Here is a 21,918-nt window from a genome sequence, read left to right as displayed (position 1 = left end):
AGAGAATGACATACGAGCTCTTCACCAAAAGAATATGAGTATTCAGGAGTTCTATTCTGCCATGACAGATCTTTGGGATCAATTAGCTTTTACAGAATCGGCAGAATTAAAAGCATGTGGTGCTTATATTGAACGTAGAGAGCAGCAACGATTGGTACAGTTTTTTAACAGCATTTCGCAGTAATTTCGAAGGACTTAGAGGTTCAATTCTGCATCGTTCTCCACTGCCTTCTTTTGACTCTGTTGTTAGTGAGTTATTGGCTGAAGAAATATGTCTTCAGTCTTATTCTGAAAAGGGAATTCTTTCTGCTTCAAATCCTTCTGTACTAGCAGTACCTTCTAAGCCATTCTGTAATCATCAGAACAAGCCTTACACAAGGTTTGGCTTCGATAAGTGTAGTTTCTGTAAGCAGAAAGGTCATTGGAAGGCTCAGTGTCCTAAGTTGAGACAACAGAATCAAGCTTGGAAGTCTAACAGTCAGTCACAATTTAATACTCATCGACCACCTCATGGTTATAAACCACCACACCACAATACTGCAGCAGTAGCTTCCCTAGGCTATATTATCGATCCTAGTACATTGGCTGAGCAATTTTAGAAGTTTCTCTCCTTGCAGCCATAAGCAATGTCTGCTTCTTCCATAGGTCAGTTGCCTCATAGTTCCTCAGGTATGTTACACTCTGAATAGGTCTTGAATTCTGATGTTTCCCATCATATATCTCCAGATTCCTCATCTACCTCAGTGTCCCCTTTGTCCTCCATTCCTGTTATGCTGATGACACTTCTATGCCCTTAGCAGGTGTTGGTTTCGTTGTCACACCTCACTTGTCTCTCCCTAATGCTTATCTTATTCCAAAACTCAAATTAAATCTTGCGTCTGTTGGTCAAATATGTGATTCTTGTGATTATTTAGTCATGTTTTCTGGTTCCTTTTGTTGTGTACAGGATCTGCAGTCTTAGAAGCTGATTGGGACAGGCTGTAGGGAGAATGCACTATATATTTTGGATTAGTTAAAAGTGTCAGTTGTTGCCGTTGCTGCCGCTACTGCTATTACTGTTGATTTGTCTTCCTTTCGTTTAAGTCTTTCATCTTCTAGTTTTTATTTATGGCATTCCCGTCTAGGTCATGTTTTGTCTTCTCGTTTGAGATTTTTGGCATCCACATAAGCTTTAGAAAATTTGAAAACTTGTAACATTTCAAATTGTAGTGGATGTAAACTGGCAAAATTTTTTGCTTTACCTTTTAATCGAAGTATTTCTATTTCATCTTCACCATTTGATTTGATTCATTCTGATGTATAAGGACCTTCTTTTATTGCCATAAAAGAAAGGTCTCGATATTATGTCTATTTTATTGATGATCATACTCGTTATTGTTGGGTTTATTTAATGAAACATCGTTCTGAATTCTTTGAGATATATGCAGCTTTTCGAGCTCTTATCAAAACTCAATATTCTGCTGTGATCAAATGCTTTAGGTGTGATTTGGGTGGGGAATACACCTCTAATAAATTTTATCAAATGCTTGCCTTAGATGAAACCATCCACTAAACTTCATGTACAGATACTCCTGAGCAAAATGGTGTTGCTGAAAGAAAACATAGGCACATTGTCGAAACTACTCGTTCTCTCTTGTTGTCTGCTTTTGTTTCTAGTGAGTTTTGGGGAGAAGTTATTCATACTACTGTAAGTTTGATTAATACAATTTCATCTTCTCATAGTTCGAGTCTATCTCATTTTAAAAAGTTATATGGGTATGTCCCTGATTATTCCTCATTTAGAGTCTTTGGTTGTACTTGTTTCATTCTTCGTCCTCATGTAGAACACAGTAAGCTATCCTCTCGATCCGCTATTTGTGTCTTTCTGAGTTATGGTGAAGGTAAAAAGGGGTATCGTTGTTTTGATCCAATAACTCAGAAACTTTATGTGTCTCGTCATGTTGTTTTCCTTGAGCATTTACCTTTCTTTTCTATTCCATCCACTACTCATAGCTGACAAAATCTGATCTTATTCGTATAGATCCTTTTTCTGAGGATTCTGGTAATGATACCTCTCCCTATGTTCGATCAATTTGTACTCATAACTCTGCAGGTACTGGTACTTTACTCTCTGGCACACCTGAAGCTCCATTCTCATCTACAGCCCCTCAAGCTTCATCTGAGATTGTGGATCCACCACCTCCACGTTAGTCCATCTGCATTCGTAAGTTGACAAAACTACTAGATTTTGCTTATTCTTATTATTCTTCATCATTTACTTTCTTTTTAGCTTATATTCATTGTCTCTTTGAGCCATCTTCTTATAAAAAGGCAATTCTTGATCCGCTTTGGCAGCAAGCTATGGATGAGAAACTTTCTGCTTTGCATAAGACAGATATTTGGGATTTGGTTCCTCTACCTCTTAGTAATAGTGTTGTTAGTTATCGTTGGGTGTATAAGATCAAGACTAATTTTGATGGGTCTATTGAGCGATACAAAGCTAGGCTGGTTGCAAAAGGATACTCTCAACAATATGGTATGGATTATGAGGAGACATTTGTCCCGGTTGCAAAAATAACTACTATTCATACTTTTATTGTCGTAACTTCGATTCGTCAGTGGTATATTTCTCAGCTTGATGTTAAAAATGCCTTCTTGAATGGAGATCTTCAAGAAAAAGTTTATATGGCACCCCTTCTGGTATTTCACATGACTCTGGATATGTTTGTAAGTTTAAGAAAGCATTATATGGTCTCAAACAAGCACCCCGTGCTTGGTTTGAGAAATTCTCTATTGTGATCTCGTCTTTTGACTTTGTTTCTAGCAGTCATTATTCTGCTCTTTTTATTAAGTGCACTGATACATGTCGTATCATTCTGTCTTTATATGTTGATGACATGATTATTACTGGTGATGATATTGATGGTATTTCAGTTTTGAAGACAGAGTTGGCTAGACGATTTGAAATGAAGGATTTGGGTTATCTTCGATATTTCCTGGGTATTGAGGTAGCATACTCACCTAGAGGTTACCTTTTTTCTCAGTCGAAATATGTTGTAGATATTCTTGAGCGGGCTAGACTTACTGATAACAAGATTGTAGATACTCTTATTGAGGTTAACACAATGTACTATTCTTCTAATGGTTTACCTTTGATAGATCCTACTTTATATCGCACTATTGTTAGGAGTTTGGTATATCTCACAATTACTCGTCCAGATATTGCATATGTTGTTCATGTTGTTAGTCAGTTTGTTGCTTCTCCTACTACTGTTCATTAGGTAGCTGTTCTTCGTATTTTGCGATATCTTCGGGGTACAGTTTTTCAGAGTCTTTTACTTTCATCCACCTCTTTCTTGGAGTTGCGTGCATGCTCTGATGCTGATCATGGTAGTGATCCCACAGATCGTAAGTCTGTTACCGAGTTCTGTATCTTTTTAGGTGATTCTCTTATTTCTTGAAAGAGCAAGAAACAATCTATTGTTTCTCAATCATCCATCGAAGGAGAATATCGTGCCATGACATCTACTACCAAAGAGATTGTTTGGTTACATTGGTTACTTGTTGATATGGGAATTTCCTTTTCTCATCCTACTCCCATGTATTGTGACAACCAGAGTTCTATTCAGATTGCTCATAACTCTGTTTTTCATGAGCACACTAAGCACATTGAGATCGATTGTCATCTTACTCGTCATCATCTCAAACATGGCACCATTGCTTTGCCTTTGTTCCTTCTTCCTTGTAGATTGCAGATTTCTTTACCAAGGTGCATTCCATCTCTCATTTTCGTTTTCTGGTTGGCAAACTATCGATGCTTGTAGCTGCCGCATCGTAAGTTTGAGGAAAAATATTAAATAATATTTATATAGTCTTATTTATTAAGGGTAGAATAATACTTTCAGTTTAACCTTTATATACTTTATATGTATTTAGGTTAAGACTAAGTATTCATAATATAAAGATTATTCAGAATTCTAGCCCCCTTTTTGTATTTGATCTAAATTATTTTAACAGTTATTATGATTTTGTTAATATATAAATGAATATCAGAAAGAGCTGGCAATGAATCATGATTTTCCACAGCCAGGACACCAAGGAATCCATAAGAACGAGGGAATGATGGTGAGAATTGTTAAAAGTTCAGATAAATCATCTGCATCGATGCCAGAAGCTAGCAAGGTAACATAGATGGAGGAGCTTTGCAACCAGGCTGCAAGATCTCTGATGGTTCTCGTGCTTCTATTTCAAAAGGCAGGCCTTGAGTGGATGAGGGCAATCATAAGAAGAATGGCTTAGTTGGCACTCAATCAAGCGAAGAAACTTGGATAGCACATATCTTCATCGATGCCAAGAGGAGAGGATAAGAGTGGTGATCGTAGCAAAAAGAAAAAAGTGGTGATCGTAGCAATTCTTGGTCCTGCAAATAATTTGAATGGCACGTAAATCTGTTGTTACTTTTTACTCTAACGATTTAATTTATACGAAAATAAAAATCAAGCCGCGGATTAAAAAATAAATTGAGGTAAAGATCAATCATCTTATCTTAAAACAATCTAACATGTTTTTGTTAATAGCAATGATATAGTTGTTTTTTAAAATGTTTTTTAGTTGGAATGCATCAAAATAATATGTTTTTTATTTTTTAAAAATTATTTTTGATATTAGCACATCAAAATAATCTGAAAGCATAAAAAATATTAATTTGAAGTAAAGAAAAAAATAAAAAAATTTCAAATTTTTTCAAATGTGTTTTTAAAATGCAAAAACAAACAGGATCTTAGGATTCTAAATAATCAACATTTAATCTATGAGAACATAGAGTTTCTTTAGAATTTCAAAAACAAGAACAAAAATTGATTTAAAATTAAAGAGTTGTTTGGATTCTAAATAATTAACATTTAATATAAAGATTTTTGTATTAGGTGTGAATTTTAATTAAAAAAAATTACAAATCATTATTTAGGTTTTGGATCTCATAATTGAGCTTCCACCTCTAGCTTTGCCTTCGCTATAGGTTCTTTGTGCGTATAGGATCACCAAATTGTTACAACCTTTCATTGTTGAATTCGTTAATTACAATGTTGATTAGGGATTTTTTACTAAAAATTCATTGTCATAAAGATAATAATTCATATTTTCTCTAAGATATCTATAAATCATTAATATTATATAAAAGATATTTATTTTTTATTCTCATGAGGATAGGTGCATTTAGAGCAACTAGTTTCTTAGCACTTGCATTACTTAATTAATTTATAATATTTTTCTTTAATATCTATAAAATTGCTTAGAATTATTTTATAAATGAATAAATTTAAATATTTATCAAATAAATATATTTATTTTTAAAATGATTTTATATAAATTTGTTGATTATAATGAAATTAACTTGTTTAATTTTTGAATCATGTAAATATTTTTAACTGGACTTAAGTAAAAATTAGGAATAGTTGAATTATCTTTCAAATAATTAGTAATTGATAGTTAGGATAAATATTTATAAATTTTAAAAATAATAACTACACACAAGGATAAATATTTATAAATTTTAAAAATAATAACTACACACAAATTTCACCTAACATCATACAATTGAATAGTGTAAGACTAGCTATAACCAAAATAATCATTAAAAACTATCTTAGTATTCAATTTTATAATTTGATGAATTTTGATATAATTTAATTATTTTTAGATTTTAATACTTTATATTTATTGTTGACTTATGTTATTTAAAATTTTTGACAGTTAAAATAAACTATCAAAATAGTAATATATAGTTTAGGAGCAATTCAAGTAATTTATTTATCTTATGTAGTGTTTTAAGCATATGAAAATAATGAAAACAAGGGAATAACTCTATATTATAGAATCCATTCTAAAAAATAGCTTATATTTTAAAAAATATATATTTTTTAATTAGAGATAGAGTTAAATTCACTTAGTATATTTTAAAAAATAAAAAAATATATACTATTTTAACTAATTTCTAACGAAAAAATATTTTAAAAAACAAACACACTCTCAAACATTTCTCATAACAAAGGCCAACCAGATCAACCTCCATTATAAAAATCATGGTTCAACCTCTTTTATATGCTTTAGCGGTCTAAGATCGGTCAAGATACAATTTTATTTTTTATTTAAAATTATTTTTTTATTTTAAAATTATTTTGATATATTAATATTAAAAATAAATTTTAAAAAATAAAAAATTATTATTTTAATATATTTTTAACAAAAAACAATATTTTAAAAACTAATAATTACAAAACGGGCCCCAGCAATAAAAATAATAAGGTTGAACCTACCTGGTATGCTCGATGATGGCCCATCCAATAATTGCTCAGTAAGGTTGGATCCAGCCAGTCTCCAGTCCAACACGTTCTCGTGATTTCTGCCCTCCTCTCTGCAACTCCTTTTTTACTTTCTCCACCTCCCTCCTCTCCTCGTCAAACCGTAGAGGTGGCATTTATCATTGATTTTTATTTATTTATTTATTTATTAATTAACAACACATTAAAACATAATTTCTGTAGTAATGAATACTACTTTCTCTTGTGCCTTTTGTTTTGGTGTGGTTTGTTGTATCATTAAAAAAAATTAAATTAAATTTTTATTGAATTATTTTATTATTATAATACAAAACAAGAGTTTAACAGATTAATTTAATTGGTTAATTTCAGAATAATAATTGTTCATGTCAAATAAAAGTGGAAGCCTATTTTTTATATTGATATCTTTTCAAGTAATTTTTAATGATTTTTATATACTAATATAAAAATTATTATTTTAATATATTTTTCATTAAAAAAATACATATATTCTATGTTTTCTGTTGATCATATATTTAAAAATATTTAGTTAATTAAGATATATAATAATTTTATATAAATACCGCTAAAAGCTCTTAAAATATTAATTAAAAAAACTACAACATATAATTTATTTTTTCAAAAAGAAATCATGAAAATTATCACAACATTAAATATAAACTTAAAAAAATTACAAAAATACTATACAATTCATTTAAGTAAATGAATTCATTAAACTCAATGTAATCTATCATATCATTGTGTATGAAATATAATTTACTGTCTTTTTCAGTTTTTGGATATAAATATTCAACACTCGTAAAAATTTATTAAATTCTTGTAAATACATTAAATACAAGTGAAGATGTATTTTTAAAATTACTTGAAAATAAATTTAATTGCAAATACATTATCATCGAATAAAAATAAATAAAATCATAGTGCACACGCACGTTGCCAACTTACCTCCTGAGTCTTAAACAGAGGGAAAAACTTGCCCCTTCAACGAGTCATTGCTTGCCGTAACGTGCGCGCACTCTTTTACTTGGTTACTCGGTTAATATATTCCCAAACTCAACCTTTCCGTTTCAACTTATTTTCATTCTCCAAAATATCCTCCTCTTATAATTTATTTCCAAATTTTAGGATTTAAATTCTCTAGTATACTATGCAATTACACTCTTTTTTTTTATTTTTTTTAATAAGAAATAACTCAACTATTTATATTTTAAGTTTGCTTATCAATAATTATTATGAGTTTAAGTACTCTTAGGATCACTAGAGGTTTACATGATTGTTAATTTCAAAACCCGTAAAATTAGTTGAGCCACACACAAATTGGTCTGAGTATTCATATTAATAAAAAAAAAATACACTTTAAGAGTATTTAAATTATTAGTAAAAATAAAAATCAAAATTTAAAATAACATCACAAATTATATATTTAGATAAGATTTAGCTATGTGTGACGGATAAAAATAATAGACATAGAGTAAACAAGTTTATTTTTTATTTTAAGTTTTAAAATTATAAAAATATATTTATTTTATATTTTTATATTTATCTTTTCTTGTAAACAAGATAAACTTAAGCTTAGTGTTTGTTTTTTAAGTTTAGAAAATGTTTTTGAAAATTTTTAATTATTTTAATAGATTAATTTTAAAAATAAAAAGATATTATTTTAATATATTTATAATTTGTTTTTTAAAAACCACTATCAACACGATCGCGAGCAAATACTTAATAGTAATTTAACACCTAATCTTTCTTCGTTTCAATATTATATATTATCTTTATCTATCCCTTTCAACATTCCACACTTCTTCTCTCTGTCCACAAACTTCTCTGACTTCAAATCAATACTCTTCCTCCAAAATCCCTGAAATCTGTTTCTCCTCGAAAAACCCATTTGCATGATCTCCAAAATTTGAGATTCTTCCATACATGGCGGCGGCGACAATGGCGACGGCGGCGGGAGCAGCGATGCTGATGTATTACATATTAATCCGGAGACTTGCGGCAGCGAAGGGCGTTGATTTATCGAAATCGAGGTCGGGGAGGAGGAGGATTGCCAGAAGACCGGTACAAGCGCCTGCCACTTGGCTAGAAACAATAACAACATTATCAGAGACGCTTAGGTTCACTTACTCTGAGACTTTAGGAAAATGGCCCATTGGTGACTTGGCTTTTGGAATCAATTATCTCTTAAGGAGACAGGTATATATTAAGAACTGTGTTTTGATTTATATTGGGTTGTGTTAAATTCGGGTTTTGTTTTTAAAGTTTGTCTTTTTATCATTGAGTATGTGAATTTTAATGTTTTTTGTGTTCAGTTATTTTACTTGTGAAGATAGAAAGGAGATAGTTGCTATTTTTGTAAGGACTGACGCTCTATTTTAATGAGTAATTATTTGTCGAAAATGGGTGGTCTTTTTTTTTTTTATGATTTTTGGTGTGTGTTTTGAGTTATTTTTGGCTTCTTAATGTAAGCATTTTTTTAGTTATATTTTGCTTTCTGGTGTAAGAATCTAGAGTTTACTGCTTATTTAGTTGTTGTTTAGTTAAGCTAAAAGGAGTTAATTAGTGTTTTGATTGCTGTAAAGACTGGTACTTTACTGTAATTGGTTATATATACTTTGCTTGGCCTTTTGCTTAAGATCAAGTGTAATTAGTTATTTATTTGTTGAAATTTTTATATTTAGGGGAATAATATAGCAGCCCTAGATGCAGATGACATGCCTTAATCAAAAACTTTGATTTGTATTACTCTTTTCTTAGGCCTTTGAGGTTTGGTTAATGTGTTTAATCGAGAGTTTTTTTTTTGTAGGGTAATTTGCAAGTTGCAAGTGTATATGCTGGTGGTAATTCTGTACAGCTGAAAGGCCCTGACATTATAGCAGAGATGTACGATCTATTGAGATTGTTGACCCTTTGCATGTATTTTTCAAAGAAGCCATTTCCAATCTTTTTGGAGTTGGCTGGATTCTCTCAGGAGGATGTTCTTATTCAGAAGCCAAAAGCAGGGGTAGGTGACCATCTATAATGCAATTTGTTAGTGTTCGTTGATCTCTTTCTTTACATTTAAAGTGAACCTGTAAACTTTTTTTACATAGGGTTTTACATAATGGCACCTTATTCGCTCTTTAGATACAGCTTAGCCTGTATTATGGGTTGTTATCAATTTTAAGTAGATTTTTCTGCATTTCTCGTTCTGTCTGTTCTTTCTAAAACGCTGTGCATACACAGCAATTTCCTTTACAGGTGGAACGTCCTGCTTTTAAACCATTAAGAAGATTCCTTACGTGGTGCCCCCTGTCAAAATAAATTCACAAAGGACTGTGGAAACAAAAAGCTGGTTTTAAATACCTTATTTTACAGTTTGTGGCTGTTATTTCTGAAAAGGAAAGAAATAGAAAGGTACACTATTGTAAGACATTGTCTTTCCTACTTGGCATGCCCCAACTAGGAGACTTGAACTGGATAACATCATAGGTGATTGGTGGCGCAGTCAATGGACCCCAAATCTTAAGCATGCATAAAAGTCAAGACTGCTACCTTTTCTTATCAACTTTTCCTCCTAGATTTACTTGTCCCAGAAAGGTTATGACACTGAACATACTTAAGATTCTTTTTCGTGATTCTGCTCAGTTTAAAGCATCAATATATGAGGCGTGCAACTTTTTTCCATTGTAACAGTATTCTGGAAGAGCTTGTTTAGATGATGTTCTTCCCATGTATTGTAATCTCTTTATGATCCTACTTTCTGCTTTATTTTTGTTCAAAATGTTAAATGAGTATTCCTTTTAATTTCCACAAGTTTGGATGCAGCTTCTGAAGCCTGCTTTCACAATTATACATGATAAAAATTCAAAACAATTCCTTCTACTGATTCGCGGTACTCATGGCATCAAAGATACACTAACAGCAGCAACTGGTGCAGTGGTCCCCTTTCACCATTCGGTTTTACATGATGGTTGGATTAGTAATTTAGTTTTAGGCTATGCACACTGTGGAATGGTTGCTGCAGCTCGTTGGATTGCCAAGATTAGCTCTCCTCTACTGCTTAGGGTACATGGTGAATATCCCGACCACAAAATTAAGGTAATTGAATATATTTTTTGGCATGGATTCATCTTACTCATATTAATGTCTCTGGTATACACTAACATGGTATTAGTGTAAGATGCTAACATGTAGTAAGGTTTACCTGTCTTTGAACTCTCCTCTAATTATTCGGTTATCATTTACAGATTGTTGGGCATTCACTCGGTGGTGGTACTGCAGCATTATTAACCTATATACTTAGAGAACAAAAGGAGCTCTCTTCTAGTACCTGTGTCACATTTGCCCCAGGCATGTGCTATTGACTCCTGGTGATCTTTTATTTTGTTTTGACATTTACCTGGTTAAGCTTGTACTGGATTGGATACTTGTCATGCTTGCCGTTTGCATTTGAATACCAATATTAATTTCTAAACTGAGATTCTGTGCTGTAGGTGCAATATTCTGTTTTCAGGATCATCCCCTGGATTTTGTTGTCATCATGTGTGAAATGCTCTTTGCACTTTGATTCTTATGGAAGATCTTATTTGGTTGAAAGAGGGTATACCTCCGGGTTACATTGATACGCTCTCTAAATGCCTTTCATTACTTTATTTGCAGCTGCATGTATGACATGGGATTTAGCAGAATCAGGCAAACATTTCATTACCACTGTCATTAATGGATCTGATCTGGTGCCTACATTTTCAGCTGCCTCTGTTGATGATCTTCGCTCTGAGGTGCTGAAATTTGTTCCCGGGAGGGTCAAACATTGATTTTCATTCTTTACCATCCACTGTCAAACTCCTGACTTTTAAATGGTTGTCAACCAGGTCACAGCATCTTCATGGCTAAATGATTTGAGGGATCAGGTTGAGCATACCAGAGTCCTAAATGTTGTTTATCGCTCTGCTACTGCCTTGGGATCCCGTCTACCATCCATAGCTAGTGCGAAAGCCAGGGTTGCTGGTGCAGGTGCACTTCTGCGACCTGTCTCCAGCCGCACTCAGGTAACATGCTTGTGGTTGTGAATTAGTGGTCCAGGGACTTGTAATCAAGCCACCACCATTTAGTTCTAATTTGGAACGAGTAAAAACACCTGTAACTCACATTTTGTCTCCGAATTGAATCAGGATTAAGATAGGATTTTTCTGAATCTTATAATTGTTTTGATATAGGTTGTGATGAAGCGAGCACAAGATGTTGCCCAAGCTGTTGCCAGAACACGCCCATCTTTAACATCATGGTCGTGCATGGGGCAACGTCGACGTTCCATGGGCCCTTCATCAGTAAATTCTAGAACACATGATTTGCCTGAAGCTACTGTAGTATCTGTAAACTCTGAAGCTCTTGTGACTGAAGTCCAGACAAAAGACTCACTGCAGATCAAACTTGAGTCAAGCTGTGGTTCAGGTCATGATGATGCCGGGGAAGATGAACCATTTTTATCTGATGATAGGGTCATGACTTCATCAGTCATGGAAGAGGTTACTGAAGGACAATTGTGGTATGAACTGGAGAGCGAGCTACAAAGGCAAGAGAGCGCAGTTGATATCCAAGCGCAGGAGGAAGAAGCTGCAGCAGCAAATGAGATTTTTGAAGAAGAGAATGATCTCGCCAAAGCAGCTGCAGCAGAAACTCACATCACCTCAGAGGATCTGTCAGAGAGCCAACTGTTCTATCCTCCTGGCAGAATCATGCATGTCATTTCCATGCCTTCATCAGATACTGCTAACTTAGAACTTGATGAACCCACGGAAGAACACGTAGGTTTATACGAGACTCCCAGAGAACTGTATAGTAAGATCCGACTGTCAAGAACGATGATCAACGATCATTACATGCCTATGTATAAGAAGATGATGGAATTACTAATCCAAGAACTGGAAAATGATGAAGATTGTAGCTGTGTTATGTTTGAAGATTAAATATATATAATAGAAAACACGTTTCGCATGAAACAACGATATTTGATGTTCTTGAGAGAGTATATACACGTTGGAATATTAGGCTTACAGATTTTCAGTGTCAAGTCTTGTCATTGTTATAAAACCTGAGAATCAACTCCAACCTAGTGTGACTCAGGACTTAACATTAAATCAAGTTGGGAATTTGGAAATTGACTTAGTACTTTTTAAGTTAATTCACAACTCGATCCACTCTATTTAAGCTCAAGTGATATTTAGTTTTTACTATTTCATGATTATTTTCTTCTGAAACAAACCCAGGTCGACTTTTCATGGCCTGACCACCTTATCCCATACCCAAGTATCATACAACTTGGGACTTTTCATAAACTTCTTTTTCATGATGGATTGAAAGAGAATTTTCGTCTCATTTTCTGGTTTATGAAAAACACCACCTTCTTTAAAATTTATGTTCTGAGTTGATTCTTGATTAGCAAGCTGACTTCTTTTTTTAGGTCAGACTGGGTTTTGTAGTGGGGAAAAATGAGAGTAACGTTGTAGCTTTGAAAAAATTACTAGCATTTCTGGGTTCTTGATCGATGAAATCCACACGGGTCTTTGCTAGTTATCAATAACGTTCTTGATGGAAATTGGTGGGAGCCATATCTAAGTGGCTGTTTGGAACTGTGAATGCGAATGAGATTTATCAGCAGCCATAATTTTTATTGTTTGGTTATGTTTCTATCACAATTTTTCAATGATGGATCCCACCATTTACTATGGCACAGCCATAGGTTGTAAGAAGCAGCAAAAAGCTGCTTCTTGTAATGAAAAAATGGATGAACAGTGCTTCATTGTTCATGTTTAAATATTAACGCAATACAATGTTTTTGTTGCTGAGGGCTTGAACCGGCACATGGAAGTCCGAAATACTTGGTATTTTTTTTTAATTATTATGAGTAAGATTTATTTGTATTTATTACTTATATCATTATTTTATAAAATAATTAATCCAAAAAATAGAAATAATTCTACATCATAAATTAATAACAAATTTTTATCATCTGTGTCATATTTAGCATAAACAGTAATATTTAATATAAACATGATTTTATTTATAATGCCATGTAAACATGATTTTTTATTAAAAAAAATTAATGCAAAAGTTACATTACTTGTTATTATACTTATAACCTTATATTAAAGTTACAAGTTTGATAAATTAACTCAAATTAATTTAAAATATAAAGTTTTGATTTATTTTTTTAAAACTAAATTAAGTTTAATTCTAATTTTAATTGATTCATAAATTAACCTGTTTAATTGATTAATTTTAATTAAATTAATTTTCATCCAATTAGATATAAAACTCAGGTCGACTAGGTTTATCAAAGCTAAAAATACATTGAACCGGGTATGACCCAACAAAATAAAATAAATATTTTTTTATTTTTAATTATGTTTTATTTGAAAAACTAGTGTTAAATATTATTCAATGACTACATAAATTAGACGGAGATCACTTAATAATGCTGCATTTATAGAATTTGGTCGCAATCTTAATTTTGTTCATGGTTATATTTTACCTGATGTTGTTGCGCTCTTAAGAAATTTATGAAACTGTAGTCCTTATCGGATATATTTCATACGTGATAGAATTGTGGATAGTTTAATGAAACAATAAAAAATATTTTATAAAAAATATTATTTATTTCATGATGTAATAGTAATAGTTATATTTACAATATTTAAATTAAAAACCATCAATATGAATATATATTTTTTAAAATTATTTTATAACCTCAATTTCAAAAATATTTTTAATCAAACATATTAAACTATTTTTCATTCAACCTCAATTTCAACCACAGTTTTAACCAAACACTTATTTTTTTAAACCAACCTCAACTAAAAATATTTTTTATAAAAATAACTTTTTTCAAATCACAACCACAATAACTACTATAATACTAAACACGCTCTAATAACGCTCAGACGTGCCAGTAGCCTCGTACAGCTAAACCCCTGCTTGACTTAAAACATTTCACAGGGGCAGTGCAATTTAAAAAAAAATATAAGATTCAAAATGCAAATCCATAGACAAGAAATTACATATGCATTAACCAAAAAAATTGATAAAAATATCGATTTGGGTACAAGTTAGGTGAACCCCTAACCTGCCTCCATATCCAATATTTAATTGAATTTTAAAAGGTATAGTTTAAGTGATTAAATTCTAGGTTTATTTTATAAAAGTCATTGATTTGAATCTTATAAATTTTAAAGCAATTGAAAGCTTATATAATCATTAATTTTAGAACCTATAAAATTAGTCAGGGTACACGCAAGCTGATCCAATCAAGTACTTCTTGATTAAGTTTGAGTAGAAATCAAATCTAAAATATTAATATTCAATTTGATCCTAATCAAGTACTCCTTGATTTTATCTCGATAAATGAAAAGTTTGAAACTAAAATTAATAAAAAAAACTATTTAATGATAAAATTAAAATCATATAATTTTCATAGTGGCATTTTTTAGATTTGTCCTACGAATAAAAGGAAAAAAAAAAACTAGGACAAAACAAAAATCAAACACTTCTTGTGTTTAATAACATATGATACAATTTAATTGGTCAGTTTTTTTAATTTATTTTTTAAAAATTATTGATTTAAGTATTATAAATTTTAAGAAAAATTACATAATTATTAATTTTAAAATTTTAAAAATTTAGTTAAAATATACATAAATTAGCGTGGATATCCCAATAAAAAAACAAGAGAAAAGGCTTCAAATTATTGGAAATAACACCACCTTAATTTGTAAAAATCGATGCATGACTCTAAATTCCAATTTCCAAACAACGACAAGACCAATCTTTCCTCGGCCATTCGAAGTGTTTGAGGAAAGTTATTTCGGTGCCTTTATGTAGCCTACGTGAGTGGAGTTTCCAACCCTGGTTAGGGTATGGAGATCATAAGCAATCCAACACTTGGATGTATCCTTGTTGTAAAAGTAACCCAAGCACTTGCAATCGCCTGAACATTTCCTCCGACAATCGTCCTCATTCATCGGACCAATCCCACTTGTGTGCTTACTCATGTAATGATCAACCCCTTCCAGCTTGTAGTAGTAGAATTTCTTGGATCCACATGAAGACGACTTCACAGGTTGACAGTCCCTGCTCCAACCCATTAGTCCATTCGGCAATGGGCAAGCAACACATTGGTTATCCTCACAAAGTCCAAAGCGACCGCATCTCTCTGGCAATTGACACTCACTCTCCCAGCCAGAATCTCTAGAGAAAAGGGTGAAGGTCACTTGAAATCCATCATTGCTGTTCGCTTTATCATAGAAGGTGTGGATCCTAAGATTCCCATCTATCCCGAGTCGAAGAAACGACAGTGTGTTATTGTAGTTGACTGTGGTGAGTATGGCATCTTGGAAAGGAGTTGAAAGAGCAAAATCATAATAAAATCCATCGACTTCTTCTCGGCTATACAGAGTTACATTCTGAATACGACCCTTGGATTCGCTTAGCTTGTCTGGAGTGTAGTACAGATAAGGCCTAGGAGAGCTAGGGCTCTTGTAGTACATGGCTAGTCTTTTGGGTTCCAAAACCAAGCTATATGGTCCATCGGAGTTTTCCTTTTCAGATGCCCGACTCACAAGCCTAGCTGTTCCTTCAACACGAAGAGACTGCCCCACTAGAAGAGTATCGGTGGGATGGTCAAAACTTTGCCAAACAAAATTGCCCTTCGAATCATGAAGCACCATGTTGCCATTGGGAAGGAGTTGCAGGCCAACAACTCCTTTCTGGGCAGTGTAGGTTTGCCAAGCAATGCTTCCATCAACATCAGCCAAGACAAGGTTTCCATCTTCACCAAGAGTGAGAGTGGCATTTACACGTACTGGTTTCCCTCGGTTGGCTTCCCAAACAAAATACATCTTTGGAGATGCGAGAGGGTTTCCCATGCGGAGAGCGAGAGTGAAGGCATCAGGGGTGGTGTTGTAAAAGCCAAGTTGGAAAGGGTAGTTATCAATGCCTATGAGACGATAATTTGCCCCATATTCTACCGAGTACGCCCCGAAAAATGTGTCGACGGGGATCTGAAATCTGGCAGATGGAGGGACAGAAGCTTGAGCAATCAAGGAAAAGATTGAGCCGTAGAGGAGGCAGAGGGAAAGCAAGGAGACTTCAAGAAGAGGAGAGGACATTTTCCTTGGGTCTGATGCAGAACAAAGGCACGCAGGTCCTCTTTTATAAGAGAGTAATAGAGATAGCTCCTGTCATGGATTCAGTAATTATTCTTTTTTCAAAACAAAATAACGGGGTTATAATTATTTTTTAAAATATTTTTTATTTAAAAATATATTAAAAATAATATATTTTTTTATTTTTTAAAAATTTATTTTTGATATTAATGCATTAAAATAATTAAAAAATATTAAAAAATATTAATTTAAAAAATAAAAAAAATAATTTTTTTTAAAATATATTTAAAATACAAAATCAAACAGTAATTTATCCTCCAGATAGGTAGAGTTAATTTGTCATTAACTGCTAATATTTAATTGCACGTGATCTGCAGTAGACTGTAAGTGAGTGTTCTGTTGACTAATAAATGGCAAAAACCTTTTTCTTATTTTTAATTAGATAAATATGGGGCCAAGTGGTAAGTTGTAATTCCTTTGTCAACAAATTGTGATAAATGCACGTGACATGACTCGGACTCGTTTATCATGAAGCGGAGGAATAGTCAAATAGGTGCAAGTTGCATGTTATATTAAAAGTCAACTAAAACAAAACACAGGATAACTTCTCTTACATTTAATTGTTCGTCGCTACAATATAATATAATGATTATTATTTTTATTTTCATCAATAGTTAGATCTTTGACCAGAATTATTTCTGAGTATTTTGATATTTCCACTAGGTGTAATAATTATTATTGATTTGTTAGTGTATTTGTATTTATTAAATATTGTGTAAATAATAAAATAACCAAAATATCTCTAAAAATAGAAAAATTAGTGATCTTGGATAGCGGTATTTAAGTACTTTTTTATACACGGTAGGACTGTGCATTTACCCTTGAATACAAGAGATTTAGTTCATTGTAGTTAGGGGTATTTGAGTCTTTCAGCCTAGATTTTGTTGTGAATTGTAAGTTTAGTTAAGTACAGTAACGTAATTCTATTATAAAATAATGATTTTTTAATTGAAAAGTTTCTGGCGTGTGTAAAGCAAGCACCGACGCGTTGGAATTGCTGCACATTTTTGTGCTGTGGGTGCGGCAGTTTTCAATGGTCAAAAAATCTCTTCCATCATCTTAGCCAATTCCTCTCCGTTTTCTCTTCCATTATAGGCGACACGTGTACTCCAAACATGGCTGGTGTATCGCTAGTGACCATTTCTTTTCTTTTTCTTCCTTCATCTTTCTCTCCTACCCAGTAAATACAATATAGTCCTCATTGTTATTTGTTTTTTCAAATTCAGACCTTTTAGTTTTGATTGCTGCTTTTTAATTGTTTTTTGTTGTTGAAGTTTTATTTCTTTTCAATTTAACCTTTGATTTTTAATTTGTATATATAAGGTATTTCGATTCGGTCCTTCTACTTTTAATTTCTTATTTTTTTTCTTTGCTATTTTGTCAAAGTTTTTATATCTTTTATTTTTATTCTTCAAATCAAGTTTAAGATTTTTATTTTTTCACTGATAATAATGATTTCAATTTAGTTTATTTTCTTTTAATTTCTTATTGTTTTTTTTTGCTCTTTTATCTAAGTTTGTACAGTTTTGAATTGTGAAACCTGAGAACAAATTATACCAAAAAAAGGGGGATTTATAATAATTTAAATTTTTATAATACAAAAATAGTGTAATTATAAAAAATAATAATGATAATAATTGTGGTGATAAAATTTAATAGTTTTGGAGAACAAAAAAAAAAGAGGGGGGCTTAATTGAGAAAAAGGGAGAAAGATGGGGCCAAAATAGAATTAAGAAGAAATGAGATTATAAATACCCCATTCTTTCTCTCTCCCATGGTCGATTGGACAACATCAAGAAAGGGGGGAAATTTTAAGATTTTCCTACATCAAACCTAGGAGAAAACACCTAAGTTAGTATACCTACACAAGTCTTGGAATTATTAAGTGGAGAAAACACACTTGGGCAAAGGATTTACAAGAAGAAAAGTGAAGAATTTGTGAAAGAAACGAGGGTCGGCTACTGGTAAAGAAAAAGGAGTTGAGAAACTTTAATCAAACTAGAAATTAAACCTAAATTTCCCTTAGGTATGTGGTTCTAAATAAATTGTGAAAGCCAACTTAAATTCAATTAAGAATTGTGTAGTAATTTGAAGTTGAAAAATTAGGGTTATTGAGTAAAAAATTGAGAAAATGCGGATTTGATTGGAATTAAGTGGATAGGAGTTGTATAAGTTACCTAAAAGGATGAAATTATGCAAAGAAGATTAAAAAAAAACCCATAACCAAAGGAGTAAGAGTGGTCGGCCAAGGTGGGTTAGAGAGGAAGGGGATAAATTCTAATTTTTTCCTTCTTATTCCATAAGAACATTGAAACATATTGTTATGGGGTAAACAATGATGAAATCTTATGGATGCGTGTATAAAAAGAGGAAGGGAACCCTTAGTTCCCTTAAGCCAAATTCGGCCAAGAGCCAAGTGAGGGAGGGAAGAAAAAAACTCTGGTATGTTGTGTGTTCATGATGCATAAATTAGGGACAATGGAAAGCTTAATCGAAAATCATCGATGAATCTAGTCAGATTCATCACCTCCTTTCCAGAGGAGATTCAAACCCCATAACAACAAAATCTGGGGACAATCTCTCATAAAAGTTGTAGTTAAGAGTGTTATCTTTCCAACGAATTTGACCCCGTCTAATTTAGAGCCCTAGAACTCCTGATAAGAATAAAAATCTGAAGAGAGGTCGATCTATCTCCCTCGCTGACAGTTTCGGCCGAGGCGATAAAACGATGAAATTTAGCCATATTAAGGGTAGAATTCGCTTTTTTGCTCTTTATAAAACATGTAACATCATGTCTTGATCTTAAAAAAAAGGATGGTAAAAGGAAAATGAGTATTATCACCATTGCTGCTATTGTGTTGTGATATGATGATTAATATGGAATAACGATGGGTATTTGTGGTTTCAGGAAAAACCACAAAAGAAGTGCAACAATAACAAGGGAACACGAGTCGAGCGTCCATAGCAGGTAGGTATTCGATACCTATATCTTCTCTATTTCATAATTATTTTAATCATTGGTTGAGTTATAAGTTTTAGTGCCTAATTATGAAAAAAAAAAAAGAAAAAAAGAGAGAAGAGAAGTGAAAAGGAAGGGGATAAACAAAAAGAAAATGGAAATGGAAATGGAAATGGAAATCTAGATTTAATTATGGGTCCTTACGGAGGAAATGAACAATAACAACGATCTTTATAGACGATCGTTCCATGAATTTGATTAGCCATCCTAAATACGGGAGGCTAATGATGTTAGCCAAGTTGGCTAACATCAATATGATCGGTACAGGGGAGGAGGAATATGAAACTTGATTAGCTATTTAGGTTCAAATTAGTTAATGATATCGGCGGGTGACATTAATATCAGCAAAACTCATGGAACTTGATTAGCTTTCCGAGGTGAAAGCTAATGATGTCAAGGATTCTTGACATCGACATATCCAGGGACCTCCCAAGATAACATGGAACATTGATTAGCTAATTCGGCCCGGAAATAGTTAATGACACCAACGGTTATGTTAGTGTCGGCATTTCCACGAACTTGATTAGTTGATCCTAGGATGGGTAACTAAAGGCACTGATGAGGGTCATTAGCGTCGATAGTAACCTCCCTATTTTGGGTAGAAATGTTAGGGTGGTACTCTCGATTAGAACTTGGACTTATAAAAAAAAGAGGAAAATGGGATACAGTTATGAGAAATAATTTAGCAAATCCTAGAAAAGGGCTAGTTGTTGTGTATAGAATTGCATATGACTTAAGTAGGTGAATGTGTTGTATAAATTTTTCTTCCTTGCAATTGCTTGTATTCTATGATTTATTTATTTATATTGAAATCATGATTTGCAAGTCCCTCCCATGCACGTCAGAAGTAGAAATTAGGTTATTGACTGCTTTTGTATAAGCTAAAGACTTAGGGTCTATTTATGCATTTTGTTATGCAGCAATCATGTAACCTGATCATAATAGTATACTCTTTATACTATTTTGTTTTTGGAATATCAAAATGTATTAATTTGCACTTGGAATATTATAATGTACTGGTTATGTTTAGAATGCTAAATTGTGCTGTGTTTGTATATGAATTTTCAATATTTGGATGTTCGTCTTAATTTCTAATTTATGTGTGTGTTATGAGATGAAAATTGAATAAAACAAGTTGTCATGATCATATTTTTGAATGAATTGAATAACTGAGTTGGATCACTTGTGGATGTGTTTATGGTTTGGATGTGGATGCAAATGTATATACGGTCAATTGTCGATAACTTGGGACCTCTCAGTGTATGAAAGACTATTTTGAAATTTCATTAGAAATTTCAGGAACTTATTGTTAGAGAATAATAAATCATATCTTAGAACCTCACCTAACAGCTTAAATTATTGAGTTGGATAGTTCTTTGACATGGTATCAGAGTCTTGATGACCAAACGGTCATGAGTTCGAATCTCACCATCCCTATTTATTTGATAAAAATTCGGTCACAAGTTCGAATCTCACCATCCTCCATTTATTTGATAAAAATTAAGCACAAGATAGTGTGGGCATGTGCAAGTTTCAAGCCTAAAAGGCTTTTACTTGAGGAGATGTGTTAAAGAATAATATAAATCATATCTTGATATCTCACCTAAAAACTTAAGCTATTAGGCTAAATTGGTTCTTTGACACTTATTGTGAATAATTTTTTTTTTTACTCCATTCATTTATTATGTGGAAGTTATATGGATAAACTGATTTAACTTTTGGGGTTCTTACATGAATTTTATCATTTAAATCAAGTTCATGATTTTTATTTTTTTCAATAATAATAATAATAATAATAATAATAATAATAATAATAATAATAATAGTAGTAACAGTAACAGTAACAATAATAATTGTAATAATGGTCATGGTAATATTAGTAATAATGATGATGGTGATAAAAATTAAAATTAAAATAATAATATTATTGATAACAACAACAACAATTAAATTAGTAATGATGATGATGAAAATATTATTATTATTATTATTATTATACTAGTCATAATAATAATAGAAACAACAACAACAACAATAATAAAAGTAATGGTGATAATAATAGTAGTCATTGTTGTGATGGTAACAATACCATTCCTGTTTCTACTACTACTAGTCATTGTTGTGGTGGTAACAATACCATTCCTGTTTCTACTACTACTACTACTACAAATAATAATAATAATAATAATAATAATAATAATAATATGGGAGAAAAGAAGAAGAAGACGAAGAAGAAGAATGATGATGATGATGATAATGGTTATTGTGATAATAGTAACAACAACAACAACAACGATAATTGTTATTAAAATAATAATAATATTAATGATAATGCTGATATTATTACTAATAATGACAATGTTAGCAATAATTGTAGTGG

At 32.1% G+C, this 21,918-nt stretch overlaps 2 protein-coding genes across 2 annotated transcripts; one reads left to right on the top strand and one right to left on the bottom strand.

The window, feature by feature from the left end:
- Positions 1–8,093: 8,093 nt before the first annotated feature.
- LOC133697884 (uncharacterized) lies at positions 8,094–12,301 on the top strand. The gene is made up of 7 exons (XM_062120706.1): positions 8,094–8,513; positions 9,124–9,321; positions 10,125–10,397; positions 10,547–10,649; positions 10,959–11,077; positions 11,171–11,347; positions 11,516–12,301. The coding sequence occupies exons 1-7, from the start codon at positions 8,241–8,243 to the stop codon at positions 12,263–12,265; spliced, it is 1,893 nt and encodes a 630-aa protein (XP_061976690.1). The 5' UTR covers positions 8,094–8,240; the 3' UTR covers positions 12,266–12,301.
- A 2,738-nt stretch (positions 12,302–15,039) lies between these two features.
- LOC133695749 (EP1-like glycoprotein 3) lies at positions 15,040–16,462 on the bottom strand. Its single transcript, XM_062117694.1, has one exon. The coding sequence runs from the start codon at positions 16,460–16,462 to the stop codon at positions 15,155–15,157; it is 1,308 nt and encodes a 435-aa protein (XP_061973678.1). The 3' UTR covers positions 15,040–15,154.
- Between the last annotated feature and the right edge of the window lie 5,456 nt (positions 16,463–21,918).

Source organism: Populus nigra, chromosome 6 (genome assembly GCF_951802175.1).
Source record: "Populus nigra chromosome 6, ddPopNigr1.1, whole genome shotgun sequence".
Classification (NCBI taxonomy): domain Eukaryota; kingdom Viridiplantae; phylum Streptophyta; class Magnoliopsida; order Malpighiales; family Salicaceae; genus Populus; species Populus nigra.
This window is presented reverse-complemented; position numbering and strand designations above follow the sequence as displayed.